Below are 21291 nucleotides of genomic sequence, written 5' to 3'. Positions count from 1 at the left end.
TGCTGAGGATGCCGTTGGTCTCAAAAAAGCAGAGGTAGTTGAAAACAGGTTTACTTCAAAAATCCTATTCTATAGTGTCTACTTTATAATGTTCAAAGATGGCTAGAACTTTGAATGTTACATATATTTGCACACAAAAAAATCATGGATAAAACGTAGAACCGTCTATTGTCATATCTGTTGCTTAGGCCCATCTGTTGGCTTTCATATCAACATCCCCTCAAATTTTTAATGCTGAAATTATATTTTAATGAGGTAACCCCGCCAGCCTATCTCCAATCCACATACAACTTCTCACAATAGTTAATTAATGAAAAATTTGATTTCAGAAGAAAAAAAATAAAAGATACAATATTCAAATCTAGTTCACATAAAAAATAATCATCTTATTTTTTTTCCTTAGGTGTGGAAAAGACAAATTATATTACCTGAAAACATTAAGAGCCAGAACAACAGGAACTCCAAACTGCTGGGTAATTTGAATTTGCTTCAGCAAGTTGCTGCAACCATCTGACACTAGCTTGAGATTCTATATGGGGAATGAAAGAAATGTGTTTGTTTATTCCTAATAGAAAAATGTTTTATTGCTGTGCTTTTAATATACAATATGGATCAGCACAATGAATTCTGTCCATCTACATTAATTCTTACGTCCAAGGATCTTAAACCAGTTTTATGGCTTCTACAGAAATGCCTGTCAAACTCCCTATAAAGAAGTGAAAATGTGCTAAGAGGGAAAAAAGGTATGGGAAATTGAATTGAATTCTATATATTAATTATTTTCTTTCCTGTTATGTTGATGGTAATAATTATTTGTTAGATTTATATCTTCCTACCCACTAGAAGTGTGTAGCAGCAACCTTTTGAAGTAGAATGGGCTGAGAGGCAATGACTGGCCCGAAGTCACTCAGTTAATTTCCATAGCTGGGGGGATACTTGAAATATGGACTAGAATGTGAAACCTCTTCTCTGAAAACCTTACAAGTCCACTATGGCTGATACATAAAGGAAGTTATATTCACTGATAAAATTATAAGTGAATATTATCAGAAATATTCCATAGTTGTAAAAGGCACATTAATATTCTGTTGATGTAGCCTTACAATAAAAAGACCAATAATTGTCCAAGTTTCTGGACTGTCTCCAAAGACTAATATCAACCTTGCATGGTTCAGTCTATTCAAACAACTTTTTGTTTTTAAATAAAAATAACGTAAAAATATATTTTTATCTGTTACTTTTCACCTCATGGCAGCCCTACTTGCTACCTATTTTTATTGCTGATATGTGTTTTATGCATGTATACATTTTATGCATTTTATGCATAATTGCATATTTAATTTTATTTTACAACTTTTCTACTTATTTTGATTTTTTGCTGTTTGCTTATGGTTTTGATAATTTTATGATTGTTATTTTGAGGAGTTTGATTAGGTTTGATTTTTTTTTCTTGTTGTTAACTGCTTTGTATCAACCTATGGTTGGAAGCTTGCAGTATGTAACTGAGCAAAATAATTGAACAAATAAAACAAATATTGCCATTCTTAGCACTGTGAACTGAACTTCCTGGAACTATGAGGAGGGCCTCCATAGGTAACCTTATTGTATGAGTTGGATGGCATTGGGAGAAAAAAGATTTTTCAATATATTGGATTAAGCTATTTAGTAACAGCTGTTTGGAGGAAATATTTCTAAAAATGGATTTTAATAGGGACACGAAAAGTTCTCACCTCTTCTGTATATTCTTTCTTAAGAGGTGCACCGGCTATAACCTGAAATTACAAACAAATAATTAAAGAATAGACAAATATTTAGAAACACCTAAAATATGTGATCTTCATGATTTCTAGAACGGAGAAACCCTGCAAAACTTTTATTTGAATATTTATATAAAAACCATTAATGTTACTTCTACATATATTTTTAATTACCAGGATTTTAATATGGGGATTTTGGAATAGTGTTCCCCCCTTCAAATTGATACTATTATATATCTGACTAAACAAATCTCTAGTATTTTGCAACTAGATAATACTAGACTCAAGTTCTGAATCTAGTTTTTAAACCTGAAAATAAAGCTATTCCAATGCATTAATTTTTAACCAAAGTGTTTTGAAGTTCGAATGCTTAATAATAGACCGTATTTTTTGTGCTAGGAAATAAATATTTCTAACCCACTGTTTGCATGGGAACTTGAAAAAAAGAAACAATTGAAGGAGGAAGTCTCAGATCCTTCTTTTTTGCCTTGAGAAGTCCTCCCCTACGTCCCATCTGTGCTCCAATTCATGTCAGTCATCCTTCCTTCAGATTTCCTATGTGATTAAATCAATTTAAGAAAAATATATCGGAGCTAGAGAAACCATATGAAAGGAATGTTAAGGAACCTCAGCTCTTGGATTATATTATGTGAACTGGTTAAAAGTTTCAGTGGGCACAAAAGCAAATGAGACAAACTACATTCCTTCATTTGCTCATTCACAAAGCCAGACTTTATAATAGAAAAGAAAACAATAAACCATAGCTTCAAACTGTGAATTACAGCCTAATTCTAAGTATGACCGAGTCTCTAACTCTGTTTACATAAGCTTGTGATGGCAAACCTATGGCACACGTGCCAGAGGTGGCACACAGAGCCCTTCCTGTGGGCATGGCACCATCGCCAGCTTTTCTTCTGGGTTCTGTCATGCACATGTGCACCAGCCAGCTCTCTTCCGGGTTCCGGTGCTCTGGCACGCGCATGCGCATGCACGCTCCAGTTTTGGCACTTAGTGCCGAAAAGGTTAACCATGACTGACATAAGCCCTTTAAAAATCAACCTAACAGATTACTACAATATGTCAATCCAGTTAATAAATTCCAGTTCCCTACTAAGAAATCATGTTCTTGCCAAATCCTAAATAATCCTATTACTCAAAAACAATTACTAAGAAATATAAATCTAGTAAACTACACCTGGTAATAATTCAGTGGAAATACAAAAAGAAAAAAGGAAACGAAAGGAAAGTAAAAAAAAACAAAACCCTAATCCTTGGAAGGTGAACTGAAAACGTTCAGGGAAAAACATTTAAGTTATGACTTATTTGTTGGTCAGTTATTTTCCTTGCTTCAACTGAATATCTTATTTAGTGGGAAAATGGTGAAACTAAGCTTAAAAAAATTCAATTGTGCAGTCTCCTTGAGGTCTCAAAGAAATACATTCCTCATAGAAACAGCAGGGTTGTCAGGCATAGAATTATATTTTTAAACTGAGTCTGCAAACCTCTGCACCCCCAAAAAGTGAAGATAAATATTAAGGCTGCATCCCAGAATAACATAATATGTTACAGCTGAATGCCACCAAGTTGAATGAACTTTATACTTCCCAAAGTGGAAGCAACCGGGCACATTTGCAAAATATTAATATTTTCAACAGGGAGGAAAGGGAAGAATCAAGAAAAAATAATTTGAATAAAGATTTTAAAATAAGGATGCAAAAACCAAGACTTGTGGTACTTTTCGCACGAAGCTAAAGTATTAAAGTAAAAGATTGCAGTTGGACAAATCTGGGCAAACATTAGAGAGTAGCAGAGTTAGAGTTTTCTGTAATTCTTTGGCATTTTCCAACTTTTTGCAGTTCACATATAGCTGCTTTAGGAATTAAGAATGAAGGGGTGAATAAAAAAAAGTACAAGAGAAGCAACAATAGAGACAAGGTGTAGATGTAAAGGCAGTGAGGGATTATAACCAAAGTAGTTAGCATATAATCTTGGAACAATTAGTACTTGTAGTTAATCATCAGCATCCAGTGGCATAAACATTTGAAAAACCTTGAGATGGGGGCGGGGGGGCAAGCTCAAACAAGAAATTAAAATTAAAGGAAAGAAAAAAGTTAGAAATCAAAAGATAAAAGCCAGACTGCATGTCTGGATGACAGGCTGAGAGAACAGAAAGTAACACAAGAATTTTGGGAGGGAAGACAGAAAATATAGGTTCTAATATATGTGCCGCAAAGTATTGCTACAAACAAAATTTATTTTTAAAAACAAATAAAGAAACAGGGTGCAATTTATTCAAGTTGAGTACGTTTAAATTCCATACAGTTAATAATTCCCTCCCAATGAATTTAACAGATCAAAGTTCCTACTTTTTGGAATGTACCTATGGTTGGCTTAAATAAGGAAATAATTAAGGGGATGTAGGAAACAGACTTAGGAACTAGCAGTGGGTGATAGTTCAAACTGTGGGACCATGAGCCAGTTATTGCAATTTGAAGGATGAACTTCAAGGGTTAAAAAAAAGAAAAGTAAAAAAATAGCAAGCAGATTTCATTCCATTTCCTAAACTTCTTAAATCGTATAGAGAGCCTCCCTTTAAATATCTCTATTGTCTCTTGACAATTCAGAGAAAGAGGCTGTTAATTGGCTTGCAGTGCGCTAGGAGTCATTTCAACCAGTTCCAAAACTGAAATGTTTATACTTATTTCAAACAATAAGGGGTTTAAAAAATAGGGAGTTCTGAAGATTTATTCTCTGTTTTGTTTGAGAGGTAGAGACACTTACATTTGGCCCCCCTCCATGCATCTTCAAAGCTCTCACTGTAGCCACAAGCACAACCACACTGGGAATCAAGCCAGAAGCTCTACATTTGATGTTGAAGAATTTCTCCATTCCGATATCAGCACCGAAACCAGCTTCAGTTACTATTAGGAATAAAGGGTTAATTTAAGTTAGGGTGGATCAGTGAACCCAGGAAATGTTGCTATTTGAGGGCTGCAGACATCTCATCATTAATGACTATGTTTTCATAGGAATAGGCAGTGCTTTTATTTTTAAAGAAGAGTGGGAGATTCTCCCAAGCTAGAAATTTCAACCAATGCCTTAAAAAAAACATTTGTGTTATACACATTTACACAAAGCCCACATATCATGTACCCATTCCTAAGGGGGGGGGGAATGGCCCAACTATTAAAATTAATGTGTTACTAGAGCAGTTTTGGTATTATACAGTCAAATAATTACTTAGTGCAAATAGTTATTTGTTGTTTACTTCTTAGATTTATACCCCACTTTTCCTTCAGAAAAATATATATGGATTTTTATTCTCTCTTTCCCTCCCCACCCCTACAACAAGGCTGCACAGAGTGATTTTTTTTTCAAAAAAATCCCAGACTTTAGCTACCACCTGAAGAAGTACACTCATCATTAAGGCCAGACTAGAAAGCTCTTTTCACATATTGAGAAACCTCTTTTGCACAAAGGTTGCTACTTCAGTCCACTTTCACATGTCAGAGGCTTTACAAAATCTTCAGTTTGGAAAATCTTCACAGGTTCACATGACAAACTGCCTTAAAATGCCTCTCACCCATCAGCTGGAATCTAGTTAAGTTTTCAACAGAATTATTGAAATTAATTCTGGGACTTATTAATACAAGCTTACCAGTGACGTGCGGTGAGGTTTATGACTGGTGAGGCACTGACACAGTGCTGGGTTTCAAATATTTTTAGACTTGTGGACTTCAACTCTCAGAATTCCACAGCCAGGCATGCTCAGTTCCAATTTAAAGCGACAGCATTTGTTTTTCTCCTTTGCTCCTTCTTTCTTTTTCTTTTTCTTCTCCTTCCCCTCCTTCCTCCCTCTCTCCCTTCCTCCCCCTCTCAAACACACACACACACACACACACACAAGTTGGATTGGACTATCTCTCCTACCCCTTCCCTCTCTCACTCACTCTCAAACAAACCCCCCCAAACACAAAAGTTGGATTGGATATCTTTTCCAGTGGCTTGAAAGCAGTTCCTCTGCCATCCCCCCCATTCCCCTGGTGCCTTTCCCAAACACCTCCACCATTGCAAATGCAGCCTGATGTCTGGGTGGGAAATGCCTGGAACACAATAAAGGCCACCCACCACCTCCTGCTGGCAGGCTGGGGTGAGAGGAGAGGCAGAGAAGCCGGAGGGGAGCCGAGCCTTCCAAAAGAAAGAGGCTGGGGGGAAGTGTGTGTACTATAGGCTGGGGTGAGAGGAGAGGCAGAGAAGCCGGAGGGGAGCCGAGCCTTCCAAAAGAAAGAGGCTGGGGGGAAGTGTGTGTACTATAGCATGGCTCTTTGCCTGGCTTCCTGCCTCCTCCTGTGGTCTCCTCAGTGCTCGCTTGTGCTCTCCCTCCCCAAGTGTAGTTTGATTGCAGGTGGAGCCAGGTTGCCTTTTCAAACTTGTAATCAGTGAAGCTGGGCTAGATTTTTATATAGTTTTATCCAGCTGTGTGTGTGAGAGAGAGAAATGAATGGGGGCCTGGGGAGGAAGTCACTACACTTGGGGAGGGAGAGCACCAGTGAGGTTAAGCAGAGTCATCCACGGTGAGGCAGCAACTAGCTCAGCTTTTTCCTTTTACTTTTTTTTTTCATGATGAGAGTGGTGAGGCTGTGCCTCACCTGCCTCACCTGACTGCACGTCACTGAAGCTTACTGATTTTAATGCATCCGTTCAAAGCAAGGATCTAACCCATTATTGTTTGGTAAAGACTTCACGACATTAGCTCTGAAAAGGTCTTATATTGATGGCGGAGGGCTTGTGGCCAAGAGAGAATCTTACCTAAAGCCACATCATGGACTTTTTGTGTGTGACCTGTGTGTGTGTGATCTTTGGAGAGCTTCAAAATTGGCAAAATGGCAGATGAGGCATCACAGTGCAAACCCCACCTCTTCTGTACATGTGTCAACTTCAGAATAGGCTGCGATTGCTTTGTCTGCCATCTTGCTGATTTTGATTCACCTACCCATCAACCCATACCCATATGCAAAGAATTCTAATCCTTACACACTGCATAATATATAGAAAGCAGTAGGAAGAAACTGTCGTAAAAACAATGTCAGCCTTTTAAGGCAGATCAATTCAGGAAACAGATTACGGGAAAGTTGTTTATTATTGTAAGATATAACAACAGAATCTTGAAAGTCTGTCAGATTTTCTTTCCACTCCATTTTATACCAAGCAGATTCAAAGCAGTGTTATTTTGAGTTTCTTTCTCATACTTTCCCAGGACTGAGTTTCTGTTTTTTCCTTCCCTATTCCTTCATCAAGATTATATTCTTTAAAAAACAGGCTAATTGATTCTGAATAAAAGATATGATATGAATATGCTATGCCATTAATAAGTGTCACTTATTGTCATTCTGAAAACGTAAGTATGAGGATTTCTTTATTTAGTCCATGAATTTTTTATCAATTTTAAAAGAGTAATTATAAAACAAACTAATGCTGCATATACTAAAAGATAAATCAAATATTTGATTTGCACCTCTATTACTGTATTAATACATCTACTACCTCAATAATGATAAATTTTAAAATGTATGATTAAACATAGCATGATTAAAATAGCTCTTAACAGCTAAAACCTAATTAAGTAATATGGATCAGACATTGAACCATAGGACTAGCATTCTATATAAGTAAGTAGCTGTCATTATATGATCAAGGAAAATTTGCTTATGGTTCGTAAGTGAACTGATATTTACTTATTTTCTGCATATAATTTAAAGAAAACATTATCAATGCACATTTCAAAATACAGTTGCTTCCAGAAAACAAACGAATATAAGATTTGGGGTAAAAAAAAAATCCAGACAGTCAATCCACATTTATATATTTTTATATTATTACCCGCTTTCTTGTTTCCTCATTTACTTTAGCTCAAATTGGGAAAAACTGAAGTACAGAGCATCAGTAATATTTCATGCAATGAATCTGGGGACTGAAAACATTGTAAGTCTGACCAACACAAAATCAGGAGTACAGACACTCTGACTTGTGGGAGAGGAAGGAAACAGGATGTGGTGTAAAAGCCACTGGGATGAAGGTAACCAACTGCAAAGGAAATAAAACAGAGAGTAAATGTAAAGATAAAGCCATGTACTTTGACCCTTGTTTGTGCTCAAATATTCAACACAATCACTTTTGTATTATTTCCTGCTGGCAAATCAGAGTGCCAATGAAAATATAACCAGATAGAGGCCAGTAGGACAAAAATGATCCCAACTAGTCTTTGTTTAATAATCATGTAACTCTGGAGGCTAGTTATGTAGATATAACTAAATAAATGTTCTATTTCAAGGCTCTGTGTTTGTATAAAACTCTTCAGGCATTCATACTATGTGTAATTCTACATATAAGGAGAAGAAACCAACGCAAGCCCATTAGGTCAGCTTGGCTCCCACACCATCCTCTTTGGTTTCCAAGAGTAGAGTGTGAAATAGAAGGAGTATCCTTTGTGTAAATAAAAATCACAGTTCCAAAAGAAGGATCTTGTGGTCCATAAGAGCTCTCTCTCCATATGAAAAAAGAATAACAAGAAGAATGAAAACTACTCCTGCCATTGGGTTATCTCAGTTATCAGAAGTCTTTAAGGAAGCTCTCCCTCTCCCCCCCTCTGTGTGTGTGTGTGTGAGAGAGAGAGAGGGAGAGAGAACAAGACTGATATATAAGATGAAGGAGGAATGACAAATTAAAGGAAATGCCTTCCCCCCCCCCCCCCACTAAAGTAGACAATGTAGACATATGTGAATGCATATATCCCACTTACACTATCTGGGGAATTAAAAAAAAAAACTCAAGGCATTCTGTCAATTCAGAATTTATGACATACATCCCACACACTCTTGGTGCAATTATTAACATGGAACATGCTTTTAGAAAATATTTTTTTACAGACTACTAAATTATAAACTAAAACTCAAAACAATATACAGACAGAAGAAAGCTGCCACTAAGCTATAGCTTAACACAGGTCCATGAGATCTGAATCCAATAGTCAACATTAACACAGCAAGGGACCTTTAAAAAAAACAAATGTTTTTGTTTGGAAGGACACAAAATGAAAGAGATAAGAAAATTATCTACTATTAAAATCTCATAAACAGGTAGATTTCAACAAAACAAATCTTTGCACAGTAAGCATTTAGGGTCAACACCAAAAACCAAAACAGCACACTGGAAGAGAGCACTAGAAAATATGCACACTAGGCTAAGTTTTAGGACATGGAATAGTGGACGCCAAATTCCAGAACAATGCAAGAGGAAATGGAAATTCTGAATTGCTGGTGGCCATATAATTCTACGATGTAAACATAGCTCTCCTTCTGCAGCTGTCAGCAAGGAAACTATAGAGTTCAAAGTTACAGAAGCACATGAACTTTAACCCCAGGGATTCAAGGCATTTTGGTTGGGGAGCAAGGCTCAGTGTTTCTTGTAAAAGAGTACATTGCTAAACACAACAGCTGCCAAAATAAACCAGGATAGATCAAGATCCATCTGAAAGGATGCCACATTTTTTTGTTAGAACAGCAAGGGTAAATGAACTAGATGTTTTTACAACATGACCCCACATCTCTTCCTAAATGAGCAATTGTGGAATGCGGTAACTCTCAGATCTTTCCACGTGTTCCAAATGATTCCACAAACTTGCTCTACTCAGTAAATTTCTAATATATTTCAGATGCTTGTGGTCCTATAAGGCATGTTTCAAATCATACAAGCCTGGGCTGGAAGCAAAAAATACATATATAATTTACAGGTATTACTTTATCTTTATAAAATGTTGCTTGAGGATTCAAACCATTCAACTTTCTGAAATAAATGAGCAAATCTTTCCAGGAATAGCAGCTGGGCTATAGAGAGCCGGTGTCTGTATGGAATTACAGAGGATGAACCAAAACTCCCTTTCCTCATTCAAATATACTGTCATCTGAAGCTCTTTTTGGTTTAAAATAACTATTCTGGAGGAAAAAATGGGAGAGACAGAATTGAGAAAGCAGTTCAAGTAACTAACACATCAGAATTTGTTTTTTGAGATCACTTCTGGTTCCTGCTGGCGACGGACGTGTTGTCCACCGATCGTCTCCCTGGTTGGCTCCGTAAAGAGCACAGGGGGCCCGGTAGGGGTCCCCTGCTGAAGGGCGGCTTGCTGAAGCACCCCAGAATCTGCGGCAGCTGGCGGGGGTGCTTTTCAGCTTCGTCTAGGAGCCGGGGAGCGGAGGGGGGGGCGAGGGACAGCGTTGAGCTGTCCGCCCTTTCGCCGAATGGCTCCGGAGGAAAGAGCTTACTTGGAGAAGCACGGCTGGATCCTGGTGGTGGGGGATTCATCCTGAACTCTTTGATCGTCATTAAAAGAAAAGCAGCAGACTTCTGTAAATTTTGTGTTCAACCTTTTTGAATGGAGATTAGAGGGAGGTGTTTCTTCCTTCTACCCCCCTCGGATTAAGCGGCATTTGAACTATCTGTCTTGAAGAGAGGGAACAAAGGCTGACTCGTCACTTGAACTAACTGAGAAAGATCGTTATCACAATTGCTAGAAATGACTGCTGAGCCGTTTTCCTTTAAAAAGCTTTATAGAGATCTCCGTTTTTTCTCCCTGTGAAAAGAGGAGCCAAGATGGCGCCCGCCCTTCTTTGTTTGTGTACTTATAAATGAAGTCTGCCTTTTGAAACTACCTTCAAAAAAAAAACCTTTGGAGCTGCCTTATTACTCTTTCTGAGGGAAACCGGGTCCCCTCCCTGCTACGTGCTTTTCTGAACTCTGACTATTTGATCCCCTTCTTTTGGTTTACCTCGGGGTCTTGGAACGGTGAAGAAGAGTTAGCACTTCGCTTTCGGACTTGTTTGCCTCTTGGGATCAGCACAGCTGCGCAATCCTCGGACGCCATCTTCTTTGGAAAAGACTTATACACATTTCTGAACTTTAAACAAATGGGGCCTAAGAAACCACCAATGGGCAAGTCATTTTCGGCTCCCTCATCTGCTGTCTCCAGTCCGAATATGCAACAAACGAAAATTACCTCATTGTTACAGCAAGAGGGGACTGGAGAGGGCCCCAAAAAACTATCTGTCTCCCAAATGTTTCAAGAACTTATGAGGGGTCAAAATGAATTGAAAAAAGAAATGACAGAGCTTAAAGAGGAACTCAGAGATGTTAAACATCATATTGCAGAAAATAAACAGAGAATTGTGGTGTTGGAGGAGGGAGCGGCTGGGCTGGGGGAAGAGATTAGAGCAATCTGGAAGGGAAATGTAGACCTGGAAAACTTTTTGGCAAAAATAGAATTTGAAAGAATGTCCTTTTTTCTCAGATTCCAGAACCTACCAGAGACAGAAAATGAAGACCTTAAGGATATTATGAGTACAATTTTAGCAGATTATATCAAGAGAGACAAAAAACAGCTGTGGTGGGACATGGATCTAGTTTATAGGATAAATTCAGCATATGCTAGAAGTCATAATGTTCCAAGGGAGGTGCATGTTAAATTCCTCAAGAGGACAAGGGATGAGGTGCTTGGGACCCAAAGGGAGAGACCATTGAAATATAAAGATGAAGAAATTACCATCCTTAAGCAGATTCCAAAAAAGATAAGAGAGAGAAGGAGGAAGTATTCCTAATTATCAAAGAAGTTATACAATAAAGGAATTTGGTTTAGATGGTTATTGCCAGAGGGAATGTTGATCTTCTGGGAGGGAAACATGATTAGAATTAACACAGTGCAGTAGGCAGAAGCCTTCATTAAAAAGCATCTCTCCCTCCTAGAGGAGGAACACAGCAAAGGTAGTGGAAAGGACAACAAGGTACAAGACAAGAGGGAGGGGGGGCTGAGGCTCCCTCTGGGGACAGGGAGGAAGGAGCAATATCGAAAAGGTTCAGATCACAAAAATAAAAGTATTTGAAATAACAGTAATTGGTGATATTCTAGAAAATGATAAAGGAAAATGAATGAACACATGGTTGACAATATAGAATAAGACCTTGTTTTCTGCTTATCTTTTATCTTTTGTTTTTAAGATTGTAAAAATTGTGAGTTTTGGATGGATTTCTGTCACTAGTGTGGGAGCTGCCAAAAAAATTTATATATCCCCTTACCTTTCCCCATAAATGTATAAAAACCATAAAAAATATTTGTTTTCAAATTATATATACAGGTAGTCCTCAACTTACATTAGTTTATTTGGTGACTGTACAATGGCACTGAAAAAAAAGACTTATGACCATTTTTCATAGTTACGACCTTTCCAGTATCCCCATGCATCAAAATTCAGATGCTTGGCAATTGATTCATATTTATGATGGTTGCAGTGTCCCAAGATCATGCGATCACCTTTTGCGATCTTCTGACAAGTCAATGGGGAAGCCAGATTCACTTAACAGTGTTACTAATTTAATAACTGCAGTGTTCCTAACTTATCAACTGCAGCGATTCACTTAACAACGGTGACAAGGAAGGTCATAAAATGGGGCAAAATTCACTTAACAAATCGAGGACTACCTGTAGTGGATTTACCATCAGTGTTTGCCTATTCTAGTCCAATTTTGCTCCTCCTTCTCTGAGGTTTATTTGTGGAAATGGTTTGGTTTTTTTTTTTTTTTTTTGCAATTTTTGGGTTAAGAAACTTTGAAAAAGATTCTATTGTTCCTAAAATATATTTTTGTTGAAAAACAAACCCCAATGTATCATTTTGGCTGTCACTATTTTGTACCATCACCTGACCTATCTTTTCACATATACAAAAAATAACCTCAATTTTTTGTCCAAAGTTAATTTCTGGTTGGATTAATATGTGATCTAAAACGATAGATTTTATAGATTTTATTCCAGTAAATTACAGGGAGTTTTTCCATAGCTCACTGTCAAAAAGGTGTTGTGGTTGATTAATAATTATATGTGATTTGGACTTAATCAAAGTGGGATGATATTTTGATCGCGCAATTGCCATTGGGTGGGCAGGAATCCAAACACCAAGAGATTCTCCATATATTTACTGTAAACTATGTTTTTCCCTTACTGCAGAAGAATGTGGACAAAGTATTTATTCTATGCCATATAATCATTATATCTTACCGTTTCAACTGCAAAATGAAGCCTTGCATTAATTTATCAACATAGGAAACAATGAGACGCATCATAACATTCCCAGATTGAATATTACATGGTTTTCAATGATATCATAAGAACTACCCAAGCCAAAATTGTCAGAATATTCATGAAACAGCAAAGACATGGTAACAAGGTCAGCCAATGAATAGGGCTTAGTAACAAGGTCAGCCAATGGGAGCTGAAACAGCTTGGAGCCTGGGCGTGGTTTAGCCCTGCAGCTCTGAGTGCTCTGCTGAGAACTAAAACTGAAACTGGTCTGTATGCAATGTTGAACTGAAAAATAAAACTGTTCTCTGCTGTTGGTATTGTATACATATTCTTATATATAAAGACGTTTCTTATGTAAATGAATCCTGCTGAATCAGTTATGTGTGTGTGCTTTCTGGATTTGATTTTTGCAATAAACTCATGACAAAAATGAACTTTTTGTGCGAGATGGAAGCAGTTATTACAGAGCTTCAAGAGATCACCCATAAAGGTGAATCAATGATCCTCTCATGTAAAGTAGTTGGATGAGAAAGCTGATTCCCAACTGCAAACTGCTATCTTGACAGTCCCAATGGTGCTTCTTCAGGACGCAACTGGACTTTCTTGCTTTTTCTTTGAAGATGTTTCGCTTCTCATCCAAGAAGCTTCTTCAGAAAAAAAAGTACCATATTTTTCAAAGTATAAGACACACCTTTTTCCCTCAGAAAAGAGGGTGAAAATCTGGGTGCGTCCTATAAACTGAATACAGAATTTTTGGCCTCCCGAAACCCCGCCCCCTTTGCCAAAATGGCCATGCATAGCCTTTAGGAGGCTTCCAGAGTGCTCCTGGAGGCTGGGGAGGGCAGAAATGAGCCGAAAATGAGCTGGTTTTTTTCTTGTTTGTGCCCCACCCCACCCCGAGGAGCACTCTACAAACCTCTTAAAGGCTATGCATGCCCTTTTTTTGACAAAAAATGGGCCCATTTTCATAAAAAATGGGCCATTTGTGGGAGGTCTGCAGAGTGCAAAAACTTATTTTTTTACATTTGCCTCTTCAAAATCTTGGTGCGTCTTATACTCCGCTGGGTCTACTCTGAAAAATATGTTAAGTCCAGTTGCCTCCTGAAAAAGCACCTTTGGAACAACCATGACCTGGATGACTGAGAGGCTCTACAGACTGCTGTCTTGACAGTTCATATTGAATTTCAGATGCATGCCTGACTCTATCCTTGTTCAGTCCTTCCCAATTAATGGTTGATTTGCCCTTGAATAGTCTCCTTCACTTTTGCTTATCATATGAAGATAAATTGCACACATCAGGAGGAGGAGGGCCAACTGCTACCATTTCCTGCCTCCTGCATATTTAACTTGAACTGGAGAATCCCTTTATTTTGTTAACTGACAAAAATGAGTTATGGAACGTAGCTCTTTTGATAGTATGCTAAATCTGAAGGAAGGAAGGAAGGAAGGAAGGAAGGAAGGAAGGAAGGAAGGAAGGAAGGAAGGAAGGAAGGAAGGAAGGAAGGAAGGATCTAGAATATTTTGCCTATGGCTGACAATTAGTTCTGTATTAGTTCTATTTTCTATTTAGTTCTTTAAGCTTCAACTGATGCAGAATGCAGTGGTCCAGAAAGTTATGTATGTCTCCAGAACACCATATGTTGGCAGTTCTACTTCACGAGCTGCCCTGGCTGCCAGATTGTTTCTGGATCCAACTCAAGTTGCTGATTTTGATTTTTAAACCCTTCATGCCATGGGATGACGGGCCCTATTACATCAGCCTGTTTCCTTAGATTCATCAGAGAGGGCATGCTGCAGGTACCATCTTCAAGGGATCTACATTTGATGGGTCCCAGTTACAATGATCGTTTTTATAATATTTCCTATTTTTATTTTATTGTTGTAGACTGCCCAGAGGCACTTCTAATGAGGCTATATAAAGCAGACGATAGACAGACAGACAGATTGATTTTGCTATGTGGAAAATCTGAAGTGTTGTATATTAAGTTTATAAATTATGAAATATGGCGATGATCAATATTTGGTACCAGACATGTAGATAGAATATTCACACTCTGACACTTGTAAAGGTCACAAGTGAAACAAATATTGAAAAGAAGAAGGTAATTTATTCTTATACATGACAAACTTCAAGAGATTTTTAAAACTTGGCATATGCTAGAATGCCGCTAAATTTTAGGAAAACCCTTCTGTCTTGTGACTTTGCTTTTTTTTATGCAGCGTACATCTTTGCAAGCTGGCAGGGAATGTAACAGCTGTTGTTGTTGTACACTTTGAAAAATGTTCACACAGGAGACTAAACTGTGAAACAAACCCAATTTGTCTATTATTGTGCAGCCTGAACTACAGTAACAGAACTTATTTTTTCTCTGGCACAATTCCAAGGATGGACCTATCCTAGAAAGCCTCATATAGCATGAAATCTGTAAGATTGTTTTATATTCTTGGACGTTTTGATTCAAGATCAAATCTTGTTATATGATTACAATCATAATGCTCAAGTCTGTGGGTTTTTCTGGAGACTTTCATTAACAATTCCTGGTCAGCTGCAACAATACATGTCTTACTAACAGCTCCTGGATGATCTTCTTGCTTGAAAATAATAAGATTGTTTTGTTTGGGCCTGTCAGTTTCAACGAAGTCTTCCCCATTTGTCTTCAGAACTCCTAGATGGTCCCAGCTTCTTTCTCGCACAGCCTCGGGCTTTGACTAAATTAGTTTAGTTTTATTGCGGATGCCTTGACTGTCAGATCTAGATTATTGTGATTGTCACCTGATAGGTGTTTTCAGTACCTTTCTATCTCCCCAAGCGTAGTCCAGAAAAGCATCATTTGACTGTTCCTGACCTTCCAAGTTATTCTCATACCTCAATACAACACCGGATTCTTCACAGGTTCCGAATGTGACCTAACAACCTATTTAAACCAGCAGGGCTTAGGTTTATAGCTGTTCAGCCAGAAAAACTTTCTACTCTTGGGGTATGTCTGCTCTTATTCCTCCCCGTAGTATTTTTTATTTTTTGAAGAAGGTCGTCTTCTGATTTTTTGTATACTACCTTTTGAGTTTTTAACATAAACTAACTAACCAACTAACTTTGAGCTGCGGTGGTTAGAGTGCAGTACTGCAGGCTACTTCTGCTGCTTGCCAGCTGCCATCAGTTTGGCAGATCGAACTCACCAAGCTCAAGGTTGACTCAGTTGCTAAAATGAGGACCCAGATTGTTGGGGGAAATATGTAGACTCTGTAAACCGCTTAGAGAGGGCTGTAAAGCACTGTGAAGTGGTATGTAAGTCTAAGTGCTATTGCTATTATGTTTTCCTGTAATTATTTAAGTTATATGTAAAGTCTGATTTTGCATAACTTGTGATATTGATCTGTCTACCAAGGAGTGGATGAAAAGCTGAAATGTCTCTAGTCCCATATCATTAAGGCCATTATTAAAATAATGCCAACCTTTATATTTGTGACCTAGCAACCAATAGGAAGGCAGTACAAACTCTGAGAGCTCTTCCTCTCTCACACACTGCGATTAGTGGGAAGATGCTAGATGGGTTTTCTAGACAACTAGTGGCAGCAGGTACTACAAAGCTGTTAAACCACACAGGAAGCAGGAACTGGGTGCGAAGACCTAAAATGTTTTGTGTAGAAAAAGTTTGAGTCTCAGCCTTTCTTCATCTTTGAGCTTCATCTTTCCCACTACATTCATTTATAAACAGCAGCATATACATAGAAAAGTAAGTAAAGCATAAATGAGATATGTAAACAAACATACACTTGCTGAGTGTACAATCACATATATGCATATAGTATTAAACTTGTTTTCTTCCTTATATTGTTTAAATCTATGACTTTGCATTTTATTTCTTAGAGATGAGATTTCATTGAAATAGACTTTTGGGAATTAGCCCAAAGATTCACTTCCTCTACATCACTGTTCTAATGGTTTCATTGGCATTGGTCCTACTGTTATCGATAGTGCCACTCCGGAATATAAGGTCTGGACTAAGGCAACATCAAAGATATGAAAACTTTATGTAATTTTATTGCTTTGTATATTACTTCCACAATAAAACAACGTTTTAGAGTCTTAAAAACAGATGATCGATTTTATGTTTTAAGAAACAAGTCTACATGTAACCACTGATTGCCAGGGATATTTTCCTGGAAATTAACCCATACAATAGGAACATTAGATGCTAATAGCAATATACTTTGGGCACTCTTTCACAGGAAACATCAAGCTATGGCCTTCTTTTTTTGTCTCTCAAGAAACCCAGTTATTAACATTTTTTTCAATGAATAATCCAGCTTTTTATGGTGCTTGGCTTATGATGTAATTCCAAGTTATAGTCCTGTATGCTGGAAATATTATTTCCTAAAATTATTTGCAGACATTTGCTCATGACTTATTAGGGAAGTAGATGACAAAGAAACAGAAGAAAAGAAACCACTGCCTTTATGAGTAATTGCTAGTCTTTAGATAAAATTCTATGTTTTATTTGCAATCTTTTCTATTGTTTCGTGATACACTGTTTCTAAACTGGCCCCTTCAACATTATATTGTTTCTTAAGGACAAACAATTTGAATAAGGATAGAAAATAGACAGAGAAAAATAAATAAATTCTATATTCCTTTAATTTCCCACCCTTTTGCAATTTTTATTTATTTATTTACACTTCATGTTTTTTAATTGCCCATCTCTCTCGGATATATGTGGCTGGCATCAATTTTAATAGTTCTACACAACTGATAGCTAAGTAGGCTACACATTTAACCAACCTCTTCTAAAAGGTTTAGCCTACTGCAGCGATGGCGAACCTTTTTTGGCTCGTGTGCCATAAATGGGGGAGTGCAGGGGGGTCGTGTGCAGGCGTGCCGCACCCATAATGCAATGTGCGACCCCCCCAGTGCGCATGCGCGCACTACAGGCATGACCCCCCATTTTTGCATGCTTTTTTCGCCCTCCCCAGGCTCCAGAGTCTTTATAGGAGCACGGGGAGGGCGAAAACAGCCTCACCTGCCCCCCGGGAAGCCCTCTGGACACTTCAGGGACCTTCAGGAGGCTTTCCTGAAGCCTCCAAAGCAGTCACAACGACCCTCCGAGCAAACCGGAAGTCACTTCCGGTTTGCTCGGAGGGTCGTTTTAAGCACTCCAAAGGCTTCAGGGACGATCAAGAGGCTTCCCTGAAGTCTTCGGAGCGCTCAAAACAACCCTCTGAGCAAACTGGAAGTCACTTCCGGTTTGCTCAGAGGGTCGTTTTAAGCGCTCTGAAGGCTTCAGGGACCTTCAAGAGGCTTCCCTGAAGCCTTCAGAGCGCTCAAAATGACTCTCCGAGCAAACCGGAAGTGTGTTCCCGAACTTCCGGTTTGCCCGTACGGCCAGGTTTTTGCCCTCCGGAGGCTTCAGGGAAGCTCACGATGCCTCCGGAGGGCCGCTGGGGGGCGGGGGCTCTTTTCGCCCTCCCCAGGCTCCTATAAAGCCTCTGGAGCCTGGGGAGGGGAAAAATGGCTTTAAAAAAGGGTGAACTCAGCTAGCCAGCACGTGCATGCGCGCTGGCCAGCTGACAGGGCAGAACCTTGCGTGCCCTGACAAATGGCTCCATGTGCCACCTGTGGCACGCATGCCATAGGTTCGCCATCACTGGCCTACTGTCTTACCAGGAGACATGATTTCCTGCCTCTGCTTTAATGACTGGTTGCTACAGAGCATAGGAATACATCTTTTCTCCAAGGGAAAGTTATACTAAATAACTTTAGTATAACTTATAATAACCCTGGAATAGGGTTTTTAAACAGCCTGAATGATGACGAGCTCTCAGGACATGTCCAGGGAGAAAGGAAATATATGGGAAATACATCTTTCTGAATCTGAATTTATTTTTATTTCCCCAATCCTCTCTCCTCACAACCAAATCCTCTTAGTAGACACAAGTGTCTGATCAATGGAGTTTGAGGGTAGGATTTTTGCCTGAATTTTGTGGGTCACATGGAAAAGACTTTTAAGCTTGAGATTCATTACATATTACAGAGACAAAGGAAACAGTCTTCTAAGCTTGAGGGTTCTTTTACATACTATATTTATGTGTATTTTTAATAATCATTAAAATCATTTATGGAATGATTGGAAGTTAGTACTCTTCATCAACATTTTAGTGCTAAAAGTAAAGGTTCCCCTTGCACACATGTGCTAGTCGTTCCCGACTCTATGGGGTGGTGCTCATCTCCTTTTCAAAGTCGAAGAGCCAGTGCGGTCCAAAGATGTCTCTGTCGGCATGTGGCCGCATGACTAAACACTGAAGGCGCACGGAATGCTGTTACCTTCCCACCAAAGGTGGTTCCTATTTTTCTACTTGCATTTTTATATGCTTTCGAACTGCTAGGGTGCAGAAACTGGGAGAAGTAACGGGAGCTCACTCTGTTCTGTGGTGCTAGGGATTTGAACCGCTGACCTTTCTGATTGACAAGCTCAGCACCTTAGCTACTGAGCCACCGCACGTCCAATTGTAGTGCTCTGTAAATTATAGGGTATTATTTTCATACCACCTATTATCTGAAATGTAATGGGAAGTGTGATTTAATTGCAGCTAAATACTAAGAGCAATGATTCTCCTTACACACAATTCTTAATTAATATTTGATCCAAAACCCAGAAAAAGAGAACTTAATTTAAGCTAAAATAATGTTAAGAAAGCATTAGATATTTTCTTAATTAGAAAAAGAAATAGTAGAGAGACACTGGTACATCACAATATACTATAGCTAGGAGTCTGAGTGCAACTCTCTCTGGAATACTTATCGCATAGTGAATTTTCTGTGAAGTCAGGCAAACACAAATAGCTATAAACAATTTGGGACAATGCAAATATTAAGACTTGTCCTTAGGTTGTCAAAAGAGGTTTACAGCTAAAGAACTGAGGTTTTGTTTCCTTTTTTGGAGAAAGGGCCATCACAAAAGAAATACAGCAAATCCCTTTACATTTATAAGAACGTTTTGGATAGCATCCATTTGACTTAAACATTGAGGCTGCAGTATTTTTTTTACAAGGGAATTTATAAACCTGCTGTGGACTTTGGAGTGTGGGTAGGCATAATAAACTGTATGCATGCTACGTAGATAGCTCAGCAACTACCATGAGGTATTTTATTTCAATGATCAATTTAACTGTATCATAAAGCAAATAAATTATCTGGACAGCCGATAAAGGCTCCGTTCTACTTATGTTTACAATGTTTAAAAAGTTTGCCAAAAGTTATCCAGTTATCTGCTATCATAATAACAGAAAAAGCCCGTGTTCCAAAGGAGGCAGGGGAAGAGGAGAAGTTATGGATCTTTGTATGTTTTATATATACTAAACAATACAAAGCCCTTCATATATTAAAGTCTACACTAAAATAATTAAATCTGTAATGGATTCACCTTGACAAAGCTTGTGATAAAAAGCAAACAGATCAGGACAAAATACAATACAGTTACCTAAATTATCTATTCAGCGACTCATTCTCTGTTTTTATTTGGTTTCATTTATATGTCTATTCCTGTTGTTGATTCATGGCATCACTATTCTTTAGTTACAGACTATTTCAACAGACTTTACAAAGGTGAAATGATTGTAAGGCTACAAGCAGTGTTTCAGTAATATGGATACTAAGAGCCAATACATTTTATTTTCATTTCCAAAAGAGGAATTAATTAATCGTATTTGTTTCACGGTAAATCCACTCATCTGAATTTTTTAAAATAAGGAAATATCTCACTATGTTAGGGAAAGCCCCAGAGAACAACTTAGTAAATCAGGAATCCACTGGAAATTCAGAATGGTTGCAGAATGATTTACCTTGTTATTATTTTCTCAAACATTCTTAGCTTAAACCAATGAATATTTTATGCCAGCAAAATAAGTAAACCCCCAGATCATAGCAGGCATCTACAAATTATTAGTACAGATTGTTGCAGATACATATAGAATGAGCTTTCAGGGTGGCATGCAGTAAAACATAGCTAAAATCAATAGAAACACGTAATAAAACAGTGTCAATTAAAAAAGCTGCTAAGAGCAGCAGAGGCTAAAAACACCAGACATAAAACTAGTTGAAAGCCTAAAGCATCAAGGGATGTTAGAAAACATGGGAGAATTAGAACAGGAGGTATCAGTCATCCTAGGAAAGTTTTTTTGTGGTGGTTGTGTGTGTGTATGGGAGAGTAACTAATGGGAAGATCTATTCCAGAGATGTTATCTGCCATGTCTAAATTAAAAACATTGTAAATTGATTATGTAGAATCAGGTCATTGTAGAACAGACTTCTGGGCAGGACCAGAAAGAAATAATAGGGAAACAAATTTAGGCAAATGTAAGGTAAGGTAAAGATTTCCCCTGACCATTTGTGCCCAATTCTAGGGGGCAGTGATCATC

At 38.2% G+C, this 21291-nt stretch overlaps 1 protein-coding gene across 2 annotated transcripts in view; it reads right to left on the bottom strand.

Moving 5' to 3' along the window:
• MTHFD1L (methylenetetrahydrofolate dehydrogenase (NADP+ dependent) 1 like) overlaps nucleotides 1-21291 on the bottom strand; it is a 146051-nt gene that overhangs the window by 59532 nt on the left and 65228 nt on the right. For both annotated transcript variants that reach the window (XM_081945648.1, XM_081945649.1), the window contains 3 exons: nucleotides 4539-4678; nucleotides 1731-1772; nucleotides 429-529 (listed from right to left, as the gene is read on the bottom strand). In XM_081945648.1, coding sequence (XP_081801774.1) covers nucleotides 429-529; nucleotides 1731-1772; nucleotides 4539-4678 — 283 coding nt within the window. The remainder of the gene's footprint in view (nucleotides 1-428; nucleotides 530-1730; nucleotides 1773-4538; nucleotides 4679-21291) is intronic.

Source organism: Natrix helvetica, assembly GCF_964273705.1.
Source record: "Natrix helvetica genome assembly, chromosome: 2".
Lineage (NCBI taxonomy): Eukaryota > Metazoa > Chordata > Lepidosauria > Squamata > Natricidae > Natrix > Natrix helvetica.
Note: the sequence above shows the minus strand (reverse complement) of the source record. Positions and strands in the feature narration are given on the sequence as shown.